This window comes from Danio aesculapii, chromosome 8, assembly GCF_903798145.1.
Source record: "Danio aesculapii chromosome 8, fDanAes4.1, whole genome shotgun sequence".
NCBI classification, from domain to species: Eukaryota; Metazoa; Chordata; class Actinopteri; order Cypriniformes; family Danionidae; genus Danio; species Danio aesculapii.
This window is the reverse complement of record NC_079442.1, coordinates 25,425,113-25,442,317: the sequence shown is the minus strand read 5'-3', so window position 1 is coordinate 25,442,317 and position 17,205 is coordinate 25,425,113. Positions and strand designations below refer to the sequence as shown.

At 39.3% G+C, this 17,205-nt stretch overlaps 3 protein-coding genes across 4 annotated transcripts in view; all 3 read right to left on the bottom strand.

Moving 5' to 3' along the window:
* The window catches only part of kdm5bb (lysine (K)-specific demethylase 5Bb), a 34,748-nt gene extending 27,325 nt beyond the window's left edge, over window positions 1-7,423 (bottom strand). The window contains exons 1-5 of one of the 2 annotated variants that reach the window (XM_056463490.1): window positions 7,106-7,423; window positions 3,933-4,010; window positions 3,000-3,122; window positions 2,623-2,793; window positions 1,328-1,384 (exon numbers count right to left, since the gene is read on the bottom strand). In XM_056463490.1, the coding sequence (XP_056319465.1) occupies window positions 1,328-1,384; window positions 2,623-2,793; window positions 3,000-3,122; window positions 3,933-4,010; window positions 7,106-7,258 (582 nt within the window). In that variant the 5' untranslated portion in view covers window positions 7,259-7,423. The remainder of the gene's footprint in view (window positions 1-1,327; window positions 1,385-2,622; window positions 2,794-2,999; window positions 3,123-3,932; window positions 4,011-7,105) is intronic. The other variant, XM_056463492.1, reaches the window with a different exon arrangement.
* Window positions 7,424-10,456: 3,033 nt separating this feature from the next.
* Window positions 10,457-15,217, bottom strand: tuba5 (tubulin alpha 5). Its single transcript, XM_056463489.1, has 5 exons — window positions 15,077-15,217; window positions 12,846-13,068; window positions 12,503-12,651; window positions 11,175-11,855; window positions 10,457-11,093 (listed from the first exon to the last, which is right to left on the bottom strand). The coding sequence occupies exons 1-5, from the start codon at window positions 15,077-15,079 to the stop codon at window positions 10,800-10,802; spliced, it is 1,350 nt and encodes a 449-aa protein (XP_056319464.1). The 5' UTR covers window positions 15,080-15,217; the 3' UTR covers window positions 10,457-10,799.
* Window positions 15,218-16,397: 1,180 nt separating this feature from the next.
* Window positions 16,398-17,205, bottom strand: part of LOC130233444 (kelch-like protein 12) — a 22,538-nt gene continuing 21,730 nt past the window's right edge. Inside the window, exon 12 of the mRNA XM_056463488.1 lies at window positions 16,398-17,205. This exon is cut by the window's right edge and continues 114 nt beyond it. Within this exon, the coding sequence (XP_056319463.1) occupies window positions 17,193-17,205 (13 nt within the window). The 3' untranslated portion in view covers window positions 16,398-17,192.

The following is a 17,205-nucleotide window of genomic DNA, read 5'->3' as shown; positions in this document are numbered from 1 at the left end:
CACCCACAAATTAAAAATCTGTTATCATTTACACACCCTTCATCCTGTTCCAATCCTGTGTGAGTTTCTATATTCTGTTGAACACAAAAGAAAGTATCTTGTAGAAAGTAGGAAACCTGTAACCATTGACTTCCATATTATTTGATTTCAGCTACTAAGGAAATCACTAGTTACAGACGTTCAGCTTTCTACAAGACCGCTTCTTTAGTGTTCAACAGAAAAAAGAAACTCATAAACGTTGGAACCACTTGAGGGCGAGTAAATAGTGAGTCAATTTTCATTTTTGGCTGAACTATCCCAAACAGAAACACATCTTAATCGCATCTGATCGCAGATCACTAAAAATGCATAGAAATGGCCCCAGCCATACAGGTGTAGAACAACATGAACAACTAATGCAAGAACATTCACTTATATTATAATTTAATGATAAATTAGGCATGTTTTTAATCCAGATCAACTGAACAAACTTAATTATTACTCAAAGGTCATTTGAAGGTCACCTCAGGGTTCTCCAGACTGGAAATTGTGAAACTTCACCCTTTAAAATGATTCCCTCTAAATCACTGTCATCATTTCCCTCAACCCCACAGATGATCAGTGCTAATGAGTGAATAACCTGTTAGCCCGGCTATATAGAGTGTCACGTCTGTGAGTGCATGCGGGAAATAACTTTTCTGATTCCTGGTTATGCTACAACTATCAGATTACAGATTAGCGTATAGACAGGGGATAGCAGGAGGAGAGAGAACAGCTGGAGGTGTAAAGAGATTAGTGTGAACAGAAAGCAGGTCACAGTCTCTGTGGTTTGAGGAGGAGTGGGACGGGGGAGGGGTGAAGAGAGGATGCGGCAGAAGTAAAAAAAAAGACAAAAACAGAAAGAGCAGCAAGTGAAAACAAAGGCGAGAGTAGGAGGAGGAGAATGAAAGCAACAGTGCCTCGGAAAGATAGCTGGGGGTTTGGCAGGGGGTCAGGACCAGTTGAAAGCTGTCTGTCAAAGAAACACCAGCTCATACCCATTTGTTCCTCAAATGGGTTTGGAAAGAGAAATTAAAACATTCACGCATGCACGTACTACCAAACGCAGCAAAAGTTTGCTTTTACAAGTCAAACACAAGAAAGTGATAAAAAATGAGGAAGATCTCCGGTGTAAGATAGTGGCAGGTTATACATTGTTTATTAGCATAAATTCATATAACGATTTTCGAGAGCAGGAGCACATTTGAGAAACTACTGGAAGCATTCATTGCCACAGGTTTCGTAATGACATCATATCCTGTTCAGATTTAAAACGTCAAATTGGATAATGGGGAAAGTCGACACATACCTCCTCCAGCACAGGAGGCTCCCCAAAACGTGACAGTTTGACTGCAAAATCAGGAGCCTGATGTAGAAAAGAGCATCGAACATTACAGAGAAATTTCCAGTGACCTTCAGGTCAGAGGTCACTGATATCCCGAACCGAGATATCACACATTTAGTCAATGGAAAAAAAACTGTTAGGCTCCACAATAATTTTTGTTAAGCTCCACCATATTAATCACTGATTTTAGATAAAAATACATTAAAATGGATACAAATAATTTATAAAACACTTTATTACTTATATATATATATATGCTTTCAAATCTTCAATATATCATTTAGATTGATCTAAAAGTATATACAGACCAACATATTTATCCTATTGATATTCTTCCATCCTTAAATTTCCATCCCTAAAACTTTTAATGAGTAACACTGTAATTGAACTACACATATTTGATCTCTTTAAAATGTCCTATGTGGTTTTGCTTAAATGATAATACAGTGATAATATATTGCCTCCTTACACCTGGTATTAAGATGCGTTTTGGCTTATCGGCTCACAAGTAGATAAAGGAAATGCATTCCCATTGACATCTGGTAATTTAATCCATTTCTTGTCCACTTTCAATCCCTGTTTTCTTTGAGCAGAAGATCTATGGTCAGGATTATGTATTGGCTTTTTATTTAAAACTAACTGGGGAAATTTACAAATTGTGTGTCGTATAATAACCGTACAAGCTTACTGTCAGAGTTTCAATCTTGCCTCTCTTGTACGCTTGAATGATTCATAATGTAATTAGAAATAGGTCAGTAAGCAGAAAGTAGGTGGTCTTTTGTGGTTGCGTGAAAGCATTCAGCCACATGAGTGTTTACACTATGAAAGCAATCATGAATGCGTTTTCAGCTACCTCAGTAGGTGGTTGAAAATAGAAATGTTTAAAACATTTTAGATCCTGTTCACACCTGCCTTTAGCCTCATCCATTTGTGATCAGGTTGATTAAAACTCATCTTTACACCAAGTTAAGTCATTTATGACCACATTTGGCTGTGGCACGAACAGCAGTTGCACAAAATACTGAAAACAAACATAGACAGTTGCTAAAACACTTAATACCATTCTGCAGAAACCATAGTGTTCTCAATCATACCTAATACAACTAACCCTGGAGGCACAGCTCTAACACTGGAGACCAGCTGTAACCAATCTCCAACCCCCCAAAAATCTGCCCGTACACATGCTGTGAATTCCTGCATGAAAGCTTTATGCAGAGTGTGTGATATATTGATCTGATACATCTACATGTTAAACTCACCAGCAGATTTGTCCCAGACTGAAAGAGGTTGTACGGGTACAGGATCCTCTCGTAATGGGCTCTCAGGTGAGAGCCCACAGCTTTGCCCGGGGCAAAACCCATCGTCATGGCGATCTTGGTCCATCTCCTCTCTCTACAAACTAAATCGAATCCACCCTCATCTGCAACCAACTGGCAGATTGAGAAAGAGAGTGTTGAACTTCATTACAGAAAGATAACAAACATTCATCAATGCTTTTGTTTCTTTTGATCAACTATAAAGAGTCCATCTGTTACATGAATGACACATACAAAGATGTGTTAACAGGTTTTGGCAATCATAATGGATCACAACTTGTACAGTCTGTCATTAAAACCTGACTGTAAGTGTCGCTCACTTTGTTGAGCTGGTACAAATCGAGGATCTTCCTCTCCACGTGGGGAATTTTGAGCGTGCATCCTTGTAGATCCCAAAATTTTGCAATCTGGTCCAAGAAGTTGAGTTTGACTCTGGTTTGAGCCTGTGAGAAAGAGGGGGAGGGGGTTGATATGGCAATAAAGAGAGAAAATAAGAATCAGCAACATTGTGAATGGGATGTGTTAATTATTAAGCATCTTGGAGATGTGTTAAATTAATATCAGGCATCTCAAAAGACCCAAATTCTGCTGACAAGACAGTGACCGTTGACCTTACGATGCACAAACATGCACCCTCCGGTTTCACTATTCATAAGGACATCTGGTTTTCCTACCTAGTGATGATATTTGTTAAACCCTGACCCTAAACCCAACCCTGTGACAAAACCTGTTGATATCAGTTGATTGATGATTTGGCAGATTTATGAGTGCTTCAAACAGTGAGGAGCACTTCAGATGACCTCACATGTTAGCTTTTAGCTACAATTGTGAGGATACTTACCCCCAGGGCCATTTATATCTAAGTTGATATTTGGCCGGACCATTTTGATGTTTCGAAACATTTCATTTTACGAGGTGAGTTGTTCGCCCAATGATCAACCCACAACTTGGAGGACCAGGACATACACTATGGACAATTTAGCTTACCCAATTTCCCTATAGGGCATGTCTTTGGACTTGTGGGGGAAACTAGAGCACCCGGATGAAACTCACGCTAACACAAGAAGATCATGCAAACACCACACAGAAATGCCAGCTGCCCCAGCTAGAGCTCAAACCAGCGACCTTCTTGCTGTGAGGGAACAGCACTACCCACTGTGCCACCCCACAATTGAGGGGATAGTGTGAAATATTTAGTCCTCATGAATATGGTGAGACAACGTTTTAGCTTAAAAGCAAAATTGTGGTGTTACCTCTAGCTCGTTTAGTCTCTGGATTCTTGGAGTAAAATGAAGTCTGTCAACGTCACATGCAAATGGAGGCTGCCAGTCCTGAACACACAAAGTAAACACACAATGATTAAACTTTCATTTCTCTTACTTTGCTATGAACTTTTGCAGTTTGAAGCTAAATTGAGAAATCGAGCTGTGACATTCAATAGGAACCAGCAAACCAGTTATATGGTCCTATGCAAATTACTTTTTTCCATACATACATTCAGCTAGGGTAAAATATTCACCTACACACAAAAACTTCATTCCAATCCACAGCAAATCAAACCTCCATGAAGTGTCCTTGAGTTGAGCCTCATTTCTACTGAGGTCAGGAACAAAAAAATGCCCAAAACAAGAGAAGCTTTTATAACAGAGATTATTTTCTGAATTCATTGAGCTTTGGAACTTTCTAAAAGCATCAAAAACGCGTTTACATGCGGACATGCACATGAAACATGGAGTTTTTGATTAGGGGTTAACAGTTTTTCATGTTCACAGATAAGACATTTATACTAAGGGTAGTGGACCCTGATAAACAGACACACAATATCTACACAAACATCAGTTACATACACATAAACTTCATTGCAACTGCCTGAAGTGTTTGAGTAGATGGAGACCATTTCCCAGCTTCTATTTTTTTTCTTTGCATTCATGAATTAATATGAAGAAAAAAAAAAAAACCTTGATGAAAACAACTCTGTTCAAATGTGACTGATGCTCTGTGGTTTGTGGTCTACAAACTTGTGAATGTGCATCTGCGTTACACTGTGTCTAAAAGTGAGCTTAGAAAAAAACTCAAGATCACTGACACGCAAACCTGCTGTAGAAAGCTAAACGGTGGAACTGTGGCTTTTGTTAAGCTCAGTCCCCTTTATAAACCATCTTAGTCCAAGTTTAACATGTTTTCTTTGTCTCAAGCCTTCCACAGCCACATGCTTCCCACAGCCCTCAAAAACCAAAAAAACAAAACAGCAACACACAACCAATCATATCTCCAGATACATACAATGTATTTAACAGTTTGATTACTGAAACCAGACATTTCCCTCTTGGAATCAATAAAGCTTTATCCTTCACACACAACAAAAGGGACCTCATGGTGCAATCTTTACCATAAAACTGAGCTGCCAAACCACATATATTTACCTCAGTGAATTGAAACTGGGGATATTTTGGTTTTCCACATAATAATAATAACAATGTAATTATGTAATCAGTGCTTGGAAGAAAATACTCAAAGGTTTCACTCAACATATTGCCATATTTCTTTCCTCATAACACAAAATGGCTGTGAGTCTACATTAAACCACTGTACATGGATATCACTGGCTACATACACAGATTGCTTCCCATTTTATGAACAATTTGCACCATAACCTGTATCTTTTACCTCAGTAACACGTAATATTTGACATGAAGGTAAATTATATGCATATCAAACCAATTTAATACAGCATTTCCTTGTTTGCTGTTCAGGCAGCATAGTTACAGAAAGGCACAAAATGGCCAGATGGTTCATTCACTCCAAAGCTCGCAACATGGAGGACGCACCCGGCCCGAGGACTTCATCCCTCTATCCATTGGGTTCGGGACCAGATTATGGGCCGAACCGAGCCAATGAGGCACTTAATCCGGTCTAAACGGTTAAAACGTCTCAGGAACCAACGCGAGTATATGTTGATAAGGGAAAGCAATAAGACATATGGAAAAACATTTTAGCTTTAAACCTGATATTACTTGATGGCCATTAACACAGTCACTAACGCGAAGCTTTCGTTCAATAATGATGCTTGACCGATTTTACCAGTTAATCATCGCCTGTTATATGTAATTATGCTTTCTCGCATCCGCGACCTCATGCGTGAATCGCGTCACGTAGCTACGAGTTTAATAGATTAATACACGAACCCGAATTCACATCAAACCCGGAGCCACTGTCAGAACCAGCGAGTCTGGTCCAGAACGCGTGTTACTGGTGGATCAGAGCAAGCTAATCTGAATAAAATTATTTAAAATAAAATCAAGACCATAAATAATGGTTTAAATATACATGTACAGAAATACAAATAACTTACATAATCGTATAACTTAATCAAACATAGCCTACAAAACCATCTTTAAAGACGAATAAACTATAATGTTAGAATCCTTAGGGTTGTCAAATGCTCACTAACATAAATAAAAAAATAAACGCCACTGAAACCAGAAATCAGACTGGTTTAGATGGGTCCGGGAGTTCGAATTCAGATTAAAGATACTGGTCTGATCCGGATCATTTCGCTATAATGAGAACTATAGCTAGGGGCTGAATATAAACGATAATTATTTAATTGCATTAATCTAATCCGCACACAGCCAATTTTGTCCCACAATAAATTTGTTCTGACCAGAACTCAACATATATATATATGGAAAATAAATCACCATAAAATGGTTATATTTACATTATTGTTGCACATGGGCAATAATTTAAAATAAAACAGATACTAATTACTTTATGAAGAAAGTAAATGTGCTTAGGTGAAAATGAAAGGACATTCTTATTTCCGCGTTGGCATGCATCTCTTGGTCTCATCATTATTTTTTTCTTATTGTATAAGGGCAATAGATTATCTTTAAAAGTACAAGGAAATCCATTTTTAATCAAGCGATGAGTAAATGATGATGGTTCACGTTGATGCAGAAATTAACAATGCACGCACTAATATTGTGTACAATATAAAAAGATACATTAACGTATATTGTAAATCAGCAATGAATTGACGATCAACAAAGTGAACTGCAAGTAAACGTGACGTTTAATCCTGCACTAGAACCGAACCAGGCCGTAAACTACATGCACAGCGGCTGAAAAGACACATTTTCCTGTATATTATTCGCACATCCGCAACGTTTACGAGCCCTGGGCAAAGTTATGGCGCTTGTGGGTCAGAATTTGGGGTCATACGGGCCGGCAGGTCGAGCATTGAGACAGCAGAGCTTTCGAAATGCAACAGATCTGATGCCTATAGCTGAACACAAAGCGGTTCGGCAGTGCTGTCACTGCGCCGCCATGTTGAGACATTTCCCTTTAAACCGAACTCAAAAATCACTCCGCAGATCCGGCCCGGTTCAGCCGGTCCGTCTCAGACTGTCCGGACAGCACTCACCGGAGGCGGTCGAACCTTGCAGATCCCGGTTTTCTCGGCGATGGGTCGGATTTTATTGATAAACGCAAACGGGTCTTTAAATTCCTCCCAACTGGGCTCGAACACCGGGCACTCGGGCGGTGGGGTAAACTCGGCCGGGCCCTGCTGGGTCATCCTGCAGGTCCGGTTCCGGAGCAGAATCGAGTCGCTCGGCAAAGCGGAGACAGAACTTCCTGGGATCCGCAACACGGTCTGTCCGTTCGTTACTCCCCCAGTCCGGCAACACTCGAACAACACGAACAATCAACACACACGCGCACATACACACACTCACCGTGACGTGACTGCTCTTAGGCTGAGACCACATCCGCTCAAAAATCTAGAGACAAACTCAGCGTGTCCACTCATTTGTAGCGTAGAACAAACGTGTTTAAAGGACAAAGTAAAGGTAATATGTACCGCTCATTGCCGTGAATTTTATGCCGTTTCTCTTCTTGACTTGTAAGCAAACATGGAAAAACGTTGCTATTCTTTGTCATCAATTGCATGCGCCATTTAAACTCGAAACAAATTAAACAATCCTTAAAGTCGCCTCATATTTAGACAAACGTACAGTTCTTTATCGATTACTCTGCAATACCTCTTAAAATAAAAGACTCCGCTTTTAAAATATCATATTTTATTTACGTGGAAATCCACTTTTGTCAAGTTCATGTTCCATGTGCCAGCTAGTGTACAAATAGACCTAATGGTTATTGCAAACATCTGTGACTAACACGTATTTTCAAGTTTAAATGCAGTTCTATGTGAAAACTTTATTATTGTGTGCTCCCGGTTAATTTTGAAACTTTTTGAGTTCGGAGCATCTATACATACACGTTCGCCACCAACTCGCCATCAGCCGCGTCGCTCCGCCCCAGTGTTTACCTCCGCGCACTGATACCTTCAGGTGACAGCTGCTGGTGGCCGGGACTTCTTCTTTAAATAGACTCACTGCGGCTAATGATTGGATAACTCACGTAAAGAGAGCGTGACGAATTATAAAGGGGCGTTGAATAGCGCTCTACTTTTGTGTTTAGAAATAAAGGCAACTATGTTAGCCTCCCTTATTTGCCACAATTAAAATGGTTTGTATGCAGTAAAACTATCATGAGTTTCCCAGTGTAGCAATTTCTTTTATATACAATAAATTAAAATATATTTTATAATAAAGCAAAATAAATCGTCTTATTTAGAACAAGGATCACTCAATGACATATCAAATAAACAGCACTGCTTTAAAATCTTGTAAATTAAAATTAGTTTACATTGCCCATAATCTAAAATACAATGCAATTTATTCAGATAATTTATTCTTTTGGATATTTTAAGGTCAAAGTAACTTACATAAATGTTGAGTGACAATAGAACAATGTGACCTTATTTTCATTCATTCATTTTCTTTTCGGCTTAGTCCTTTTATTAATTTAGGGTCGCCAGTTTATGAATTTAATGAACCGCCAACATATCCAGCATGTTTTTACGCAGCGGATGCCCTTCCAGCTGCAACCCATCACTGGGAAACAACCGTATTCACTTATTCACACACATACACAGCACTACCTACTGCGCCTACGTCGCCGTGACCTTATTTTCCCAAGTTATATGACAAAATTTGACTTGCATTAATTGTTTATGCATTTAAAAATATTAAATAGTGCAGGTAAAGAAGAAAAAAGAAAGCCTTGTGCTTAATCATACAGATATGTATTGCAGCTAAGCCCATGGCAAGGAGTTTGATTCTTTGCCAATCCCACGCTCCTCTCCCAACCACAAATTTCTTGTCATGTCTTTACGGTCCTATCTGCAAAATATTATTTAAATAATAATAATAAAATATAATTTGATTGCATTCATGCACTACAATCACTTATCTTTGATTAATATTATCATGCTATGATTCCTAAAATCCAGCATGCTCCTTGTCACACAAACAATATATATCTATATAAATGTAAAGTGGTTTCATTTTGAATCTGGCCCGTAATAACATTTTCTGAAGCTTTTTTTGCCAAACTATTAAAATAATCATCACATTGTCCTCTTCATTTTAGTTTTATGCTATATGGAATGTCAAGCTTGTTGCCAGAGTTAGTAATATGGCTTCACCAATAGCAGCAAATTCTGGAGAATCAACTGAGCCTCTGCTGGTGGAAACTATAATTACACAATTCTGGGTTACATAAAAATAACTTCACAAATGTTGAATGCTACTAAAAGTAGTTCAGGACTTTCTGTGCAAGTAAACTCAAACATTAAAGTGATTTTTTCTGTTATATTGAGTGCAAATACAAAAATAAAACAGCGTCCTTTGTAATTTATTGTAGGGGTTCCTAAACTTTTCAGCCTAAAACAACAATACCAGAGACTTGCAACCCCTAAATTCCTTTGAGGTGGTTATAAATATACAAACGTTGCACACACAAGTCTATAAACACAAGTATATTGACAACGCAAAAAAGTGCAACGGTTTAACAACCATATTTTTATAGTCATTTATTTTAATATTAACCTCAACTAAAGGGACTGTTGGACACAATGTTTTCAGCACAAGTCTATTCTTGGTTTCATTTCGCAGACCACCAATAAGAGATCATTCTCAATATTCAGTTGTGGCCTGTATTTATTTTTAATGTGTTTGATTGCCATAAAGGTGTCAAAGTTTAACCTGGTGCCATAAAATCAATGAATCTGCAGCTGACGCCATTGCTGCTGTGTTAATCTCACATAAACACTCCAAACCTATAAAAAAAAAAAACTAGAATTTAAAGGCTGATGGCTTTTTATTTGCATGTTGTTGTTTTTTTACTATTAAAAACTACTGGTTTTATCTTCTGTGGTTTATGATTAAAATATGGTAATTCTAATATTTAATACATTTTATTTGAGTTTTGGTAATCACCTAACCCCCACTTTGGGAACTACTGACTTATTGTACTGAAATGTTTGAGAACCACCACTTGTATAGTATAGAATGTTATGAATCTTTGATTTGGGCGTCCAGTGCAACTCGCCCCACACTTTATAATGTGGAGGTGGTTAAGACTTCCTCCTTCAAAAATGCAAAGTGCTTTAAAAAGCTCTAAATAATTATAATAAATGTACTGAACACAGAGGCATTTAATTCGGTTTTCACAGACTGAACAGAAGGCTCATTTAATCATTTTGTTTTGTTCATTCATTCAGCTAACAATATTATAACTAGCCCACTAAAACCGGTTCACAATTGAATTATTGATATAGTCATGAACTATCAAAGGCTTCACGTGCCCATTTATGACATTAAACAAATGGCTTTCCTTTATGGAATCAATACACAAACAAATCAATCGGCACTTTTGACAATTTATTCTGAAACCGCATTGATCACTTACACCACGTGTGAGAGACAAAGACAGCTTACAAAACAAAGTGCTTTCACAGACAGAAAATGCCTTCGGCAACAGTTTCTTTGAGCTCAGACAGAAAAGGGGTATAGAAAAAGAATGAAACCGGACAACACAGAACATGTAAAAATCACACACACCAGGGCATTGTTTCCCATTACTGGGATTCATAAGGCAGCTTGGCAATGGAGAGGTAAACACTAATTATAAGTGCTGGAGTTGGACCAGTTTCTCTTCTGACTCCTGGCCAGGGTTTAAAACTGGTCTCAGATCAGCTTTTTGCAGCATCTTTAATACTCCTCTCCTTCCTCTCCATCCTCTGTGGAGTCTGCGCCAACCTCCTCGTAATCTTTCTCCAGTGCGGCAAGATCCTCTCTGGCCTCAGAGAACTCTCCTTCTTCCATACCTTCACCAACATACCAGTGTACAAAGGCCCGCTTGGCATACATCAGATCGAACTTGTGGTCCAGACGAGCCCAGGCCTCAGCAATAGCTGTGGTGTTGCTTAACATGCACACGGCTCTCTGTACCTTGGCCAAGTCTCCACCAGGAACCACAGTTGGTGGCTGGTAGTTGATTCCAACCTGTTGAGAAAGAAGAGATGTTGTTAATTTAATGAAGTTCGAGGAAAGAAAATTGTAAACTTATTTGTCAATCTCTCCCACCTTGAATCCAGTTGGGCACCAGTCCACAAACTGAATGGAGCGTTTGGTCTTAATGTTGGCAATGGCAGCGTTCACATCTTTGGGTACGACATCGCCACGATACAGCATACAGCAGGCCATGTACTTGCCGTGGCGAGGATCACACTTCACCATCTGATTGGAAGGCTCAAAGCAGGCGCTGGTGATCTCAGACACAGACAGCTGCTCATGGTAAGCTTTCTCAGCAGAGATGATGGGAGAGTATGTGACCAGGGGGAAGTGGATTCTGGGATAAGGCACCAAGTTGGTCTGGAACTCAGTCAGATCGACGTTCAGGGCCCCATCGAAGCGCAGTGAAGCAGTGATGGAGGACACGATCTGACCAATGAGACGGTTGAGGTTGGTGTAGGTTGGTCGCTCGATGTCGAGGTTTCTGCGGCAGATGTCATAGATGGCCTCGTTATCTACCATAAAGGCACAGTCGGAGTGCTCTAAGGTGGTGTGGGTGGTTAGGATGGAGTTGTAAGGCTCGACCACAGCGGTGGAGACCTGAGGAGCGGGGTAGATGGCAAACTCCAGCTTGGACTTCTTTCCATAGTCAACGGAGAGACGCTCCATCAGCAGAGATGTGAAACCAGAGCCAGTGCCACCACCAAAACTGTGGAAAATCAGGAAACCTTGGAGACCCGTGCACTGGTCAGTCTAGATCAGATGGGGGAAGAGAAAAATTAGTCCAAATTTAGCATTTTTGTTCATGTATTTATACGACTACTTCTGTAGAACACATGCCTTGCATAACACATAGTTTTTTTTCCATACATAGAGGTCTAGTGTAACCAAAATGGTTCGGTTCCAAACAAATCTTTAAAAATCCATAGAAGAGGAGTCATTAAGATGCGGGATGAGTGTAAATTACCATTTTACTTGTCTAAACCAGGGGTCACCAATCTTGTTCCTTGAGGTCCAGTGCCCTGCAGGGTTTAGCTCCAACTTGCCTCAACACACCTGCCTGGGTGTTTCAAGTATACCTAGTAAGACCTTGATTAGGGTTGGAGCTAAAATCTGCAGGACACCGGACCTCCAGGAACAAGTTTGGTGACCCCTGGTCTAAACTATTGCTGTAAAGTGATTAATAAAACCATCCTCCACCCACAACTGTAAACATTACTTGATTTTACAGTTAAATTCTAACACACAATAAGTAACATTGCTTCATGACATGCACTTTAAATCTGACACCCAAATTAGCCTTGTAGGACATAAAAAGAGGGTTATTTAAAGACCATTTGCATGAACTAAAATGTAGCCTGAATCTTATTAAAAAAGAAATTCTGCATTATAGTTCATACCAGTTTGCGGACACGCTCCAGCACCATATCAATAATCTCTTTTCCAACAGTGTAATGGCCTCGGGCATAATTGTTGGCTGCATCTTCCTTCCCAGAGATGAGCTGCTCCGGATGAAACAACTGCTTGTAGATTCCAGACCTCACCTCATCTGAAACAACAGGTATTATTAAATCTCTTTCTGATGCAAAGGCATTTAAAGCTAGGCAGATGCAAACTTGATTTAAACTAGTGCAAATGATGGAAATTTTTGGTGTAATTATTAACTGAACAACTACACGGCAGAAGATTATATATTATTTTATAATGGTGGAGTTATAATGGTTCAGGTGTTACTCCACTCACCAATGACTGCAGGCTCCAGATCCACAAACACCGCTCGCGGCACATGCTTCCCAGAGCCGGTCTCACTGAAGAAAGTGTTGAAGGAATCATCACCACCACCAATGGTCTTATCACTTGGCATGTTGCCATCAGGCTGGATGCCATGCTCCAGGCAATACAATTCCCAGCATGCATTGCCAATCTGTACTCCGGCCTGTCCCACGTGGATGGAGATGCACTCACGCTACACAAAAGGGGGAAAAAAAAAAAAGGGTGATTTAAATGGCTGCCAATTTTCTGCAGGCCAATAAATGTAGAAGTTGTACTGCACTAAATTTAGCATTATTTTCCCCAGTTTTTATTTATTTTGGGCCTATTTTATTTCAGGTTTACACTAAAACCAAAATATGCTTTTAGGCTTTAGCCATACTATTTTAGCCAGGCCAATTTTTAATGCAGCGCAAAATTAAATTAAATAAATATAGTTTTAAAAATGTGACCAGTGCCAAGTTGAAAGAGTCAGCTGAATGTGGGAAGTTGACTTTGAGGCTAAAACTGTAATCAAATTCATACTTCCTCATTCAGCTAAAGATGAAACTGTAATCATAATCACTTTACTGGAGTTCAGACTAAGGGTGTTGTTTACACAATGTTTTAGAGTAAGAGCTTTATGCAGTTTATTAGGCCATTTATTTACACAAGTGTTTCAGCATGAAACCATAAGAATTCTGAAATGTGGTTGTAAGTGGAAAATTCTGAAAAATGCTACTCAAGTCTCAGTTTAAATTAAATAACACAAATATTAATGTCATGTGGATGTGAATTATGCACTTTTTTGTGGAGTGTTTCTTTACAATGACAGCGCCATCTACTGGCCTGGCGTGTAGAGAATTTTCCTGATAGATGTGAAAGGAGATCATTTGGCAACATTTTCATCTGTATGTGAAACTTTGTACAGTTACTAATGTTCCCTAAAAGGCACTACAACACCTGGAAACAAACGGATTCTTAAATTTAGCTTTAATCAATCTTTGACCCGATTACCCAAACTAAAAATAACCTAGTCAGTGAAGAACTTCCTGAAACTCGTGTAAGCTCGGTTTTTATAGAACAATTTGAGCAATGCATTTCACTTCCTCAGCTTAAAGTTCACACTAATTTTCAAAATGGTTAAGGAATGTTTCAAACTTGTCTGTGAACTGTCAGTGAATCCACCGTGTTATGCTCTATTTGACAGCTTGACTCACCATTCCCTTTTTGCTCTGTAAAGAATTGAGGAGGGGGTCTACATTATATGGTATATGCGAGGACAATTAAAATTGAGAGAACCATCGCTTTAAAACTAAAGTCCCGTAAAAACTAACCTCGCAAAGAGGTCCACCAGATTTTTTTTTTGTTTGCAACACTTCACCCCTATAAAAGTGACTCAGTCAGTCAGTATGTGCTTTCTGATATCTCGCGCTTTATCGCAAAATGGGCGACAGGAAGGAGCCAGGAACCTGAACTATGGCCCTAGAGGAAGAGGAGAATACTTTTTTCCCAGCTACCAACATCAAAGCCACGCCAAAAATAAGTAAGAGTACTTTAGTCGCTTTTAGAGCAGCTTGAGGGCTAAAAGTCTGTACAAATGGAGAGAAAAAAGTCAGCAGACTCCCCCTCCCCCAGCCTCGCGCTCCCACCGGACCGCGCGCGTGAATGGCCTCCGCGGTGGGATTCCGCGAATTCCTCGCGCCCTGCTTGGCTTTTAGATCAAATAACACTATTGTTATACATACACGATTATAACATTCATTTTTAAAGTGTAGAATGGAGCCACACTTCCTGAGCGAATATTTCACATGGAAATAAAAGACACGGAAGCGATCAATGATATCGGAGACGAAACGTTGGCTGTTGTTACAAATATAGTAGATAATGTGACTAAAGTTACTTTTATAGCGTCAATGTCTTTAAAATAAAGTTCTCTCAAAAACGAATGCTACAAACATGTATGGGCTTTCCCAAATATTACTGGCAATTTCAGTCACATTTTGAATCTAGGCAGTATTTAAGCAGTCATTCAGGCCAAAAATCTAAATTCCTGTTTAACGGAAGAGCGAAAGATCGCCGAGTGTAAATGACATAATTCTTACTTTTAAATGAACTGTGCCTTTAAGATGCTTCAAAGAGCCACGCGACTGCAGTCACAAATGCTACTTTTTATTCTTAAACTATATTATTAGTTACATTTTAGTGAATAGAAACAAACTTACCATTTTGTCTTCTTTCTTGATACAAGTGTTACGGAATACGTTAAAGTTTGGTGGGAAAGCACCAAAAAACCGGTTTTGAACTACGTTGAGTGTAGACGCGTAACGTGTCTCCGCCAACACAGCAATGCGGGGCCAAAGGTGCGCGGTTCAGTATATATATGCCCGTGCGCGTTCACGCCTCCCGCTGGAGCTCGCGATTGGCTCGCAGCAGCATCAGCAACTTCCTCGCCCTACGATTGGTGAAATTGAACACTCATCTTTACATTTAAAAGTGTTGCGACATTTCTAACCGTCCTCAAGAGCGAAATAGCTGTGCCAAGTCTCCACCTTTTCCCTTTCCTGACACGAAAATAGTAGGTAATTCGAGAACCTCAGTATTCACCTCTTTTTGTCTTAGCGAGAAAGGGAGGTTTCCTTGGAAAGTTCAAATTTCTTCTGTGGTGCTTCAGGTACTTCTTTTGTTTGAGGTTTTCTTCACTAAACCTCTCGACCATTATAAAGAGGAACAAAGAAACAATCAAAGCCAGGATAATTACTATATCTGTTAGAAAATGTTTTTGCAGATGAAATCAAAGCTTTGAGCCTTTTTTTGTGTCTTTTTTTGTTGATGCATATCAGCTCAATTGTACTCATACCATCAACCAACAAGCAAGATAACCTCTGAGGTTAACGTTTTAAGTCATACTTGTGTGAGAAAACCCCTAAAATATTGATGACTCATCCTGCACTACAGATTCTGTCCAATCACATTCTCCAATAATCAAGTCCAAACTATAATTACAGTTCAGTGAATGAACTTGAGTTGAAAGGTAAGACTAAGGGTCTATTTCCAATGTACATCTTGGACTTTAGCCATTCATTTACACAACTCTGTTTTAGGATGTCTGAAAAACAGCACAAAAACAGCTTCATGAAAGATGACATCATGTACATGCATATGATGCGTTCAGTCTATAGGCACAAACAAGTGTAGGCATGAACTACTGACCAAAATCATCCAGGATGCTTCCCACCCAAAGACCTGCATAAACATGGATCATTCTATAAACAAACTTTTCAAATATTCATTGTTGTCTAACTGCACCATCGAATACGAGACTATTGCAAGTTTCTCAAGTGCAAATGAAAGCAGCATTATTTACAAACTGTCCCAAACTTTCTTTTCAGAAGGAAATATGCCAACAACAGCAAAAGAAAACTGCAAATAGAATCTTGATATGTTTTTTTTTTTTTTAAATAGCCATGTCAATATTTAGCAACTAAAGACCAGTCTGAGTTCGGATGACATCTACTGAAAAAAATCTTTGCCGATGACACAAGCTTTAACTTTGTAACATGATAAACAGACTTTTCCTTTATTGTCTTTATCATCATAGTCACACTGTGAAAACTGCATATCACATCAATGATATACTGCTGAACATCGGCCATGCAAGTCACCTTTCATTCATATTATTGGGTCAGTTTCCAGTATTGAACAAGTTTTCACTGAAAGCACAGCTATATTCACCCGTGCAGTCGGCTTCACACGACTAAAAACACCAGCACACTGGCTTCTTGATATCTCTGAAGCTTCTATACATGATGGAAAAATGCCTGGTGCATCAGGCACGTTGATAAAGGGTCGAGTCAATAAGAGGAGCCGAGCAACCAGATGATGATGACGATGACCGATGTTACAGATAGGATTGAAACAGATTACACAAAGCACCGCTGTTTTCACATCCTGATGAATCCGGCAAAATTCCCTCCTTCAGGAAGCATTCAGTCACTTAGGCAGTAAGGCATACACATATCTGTCTCTTCTCCGAGACATTTTGACACCAGTAGATTATCATATTGCACTTTAGAGGACCCAACCGAGTGAATTTCACATTTTAACCAAAGATCACAGACTCTGTTTGAAGACCAAAACATGGTGGTGAAACCCACATGTTGACTGTATCGTGAAATGTTATTCTCCCTCTGAAGGAAAAACAAGAACTGAGATCTCAGATGGCAACAAAACGGATAGAGTCATAAAAAAAGCTGAATTCAATGCTCTGCTTAGCAGTGGAGAGCAGATTCCAGCATCCAGAAGTCATTATAAAGTGTCTGTCAGAGTGGTTCCCTCAGCTCATTTTTCTCTG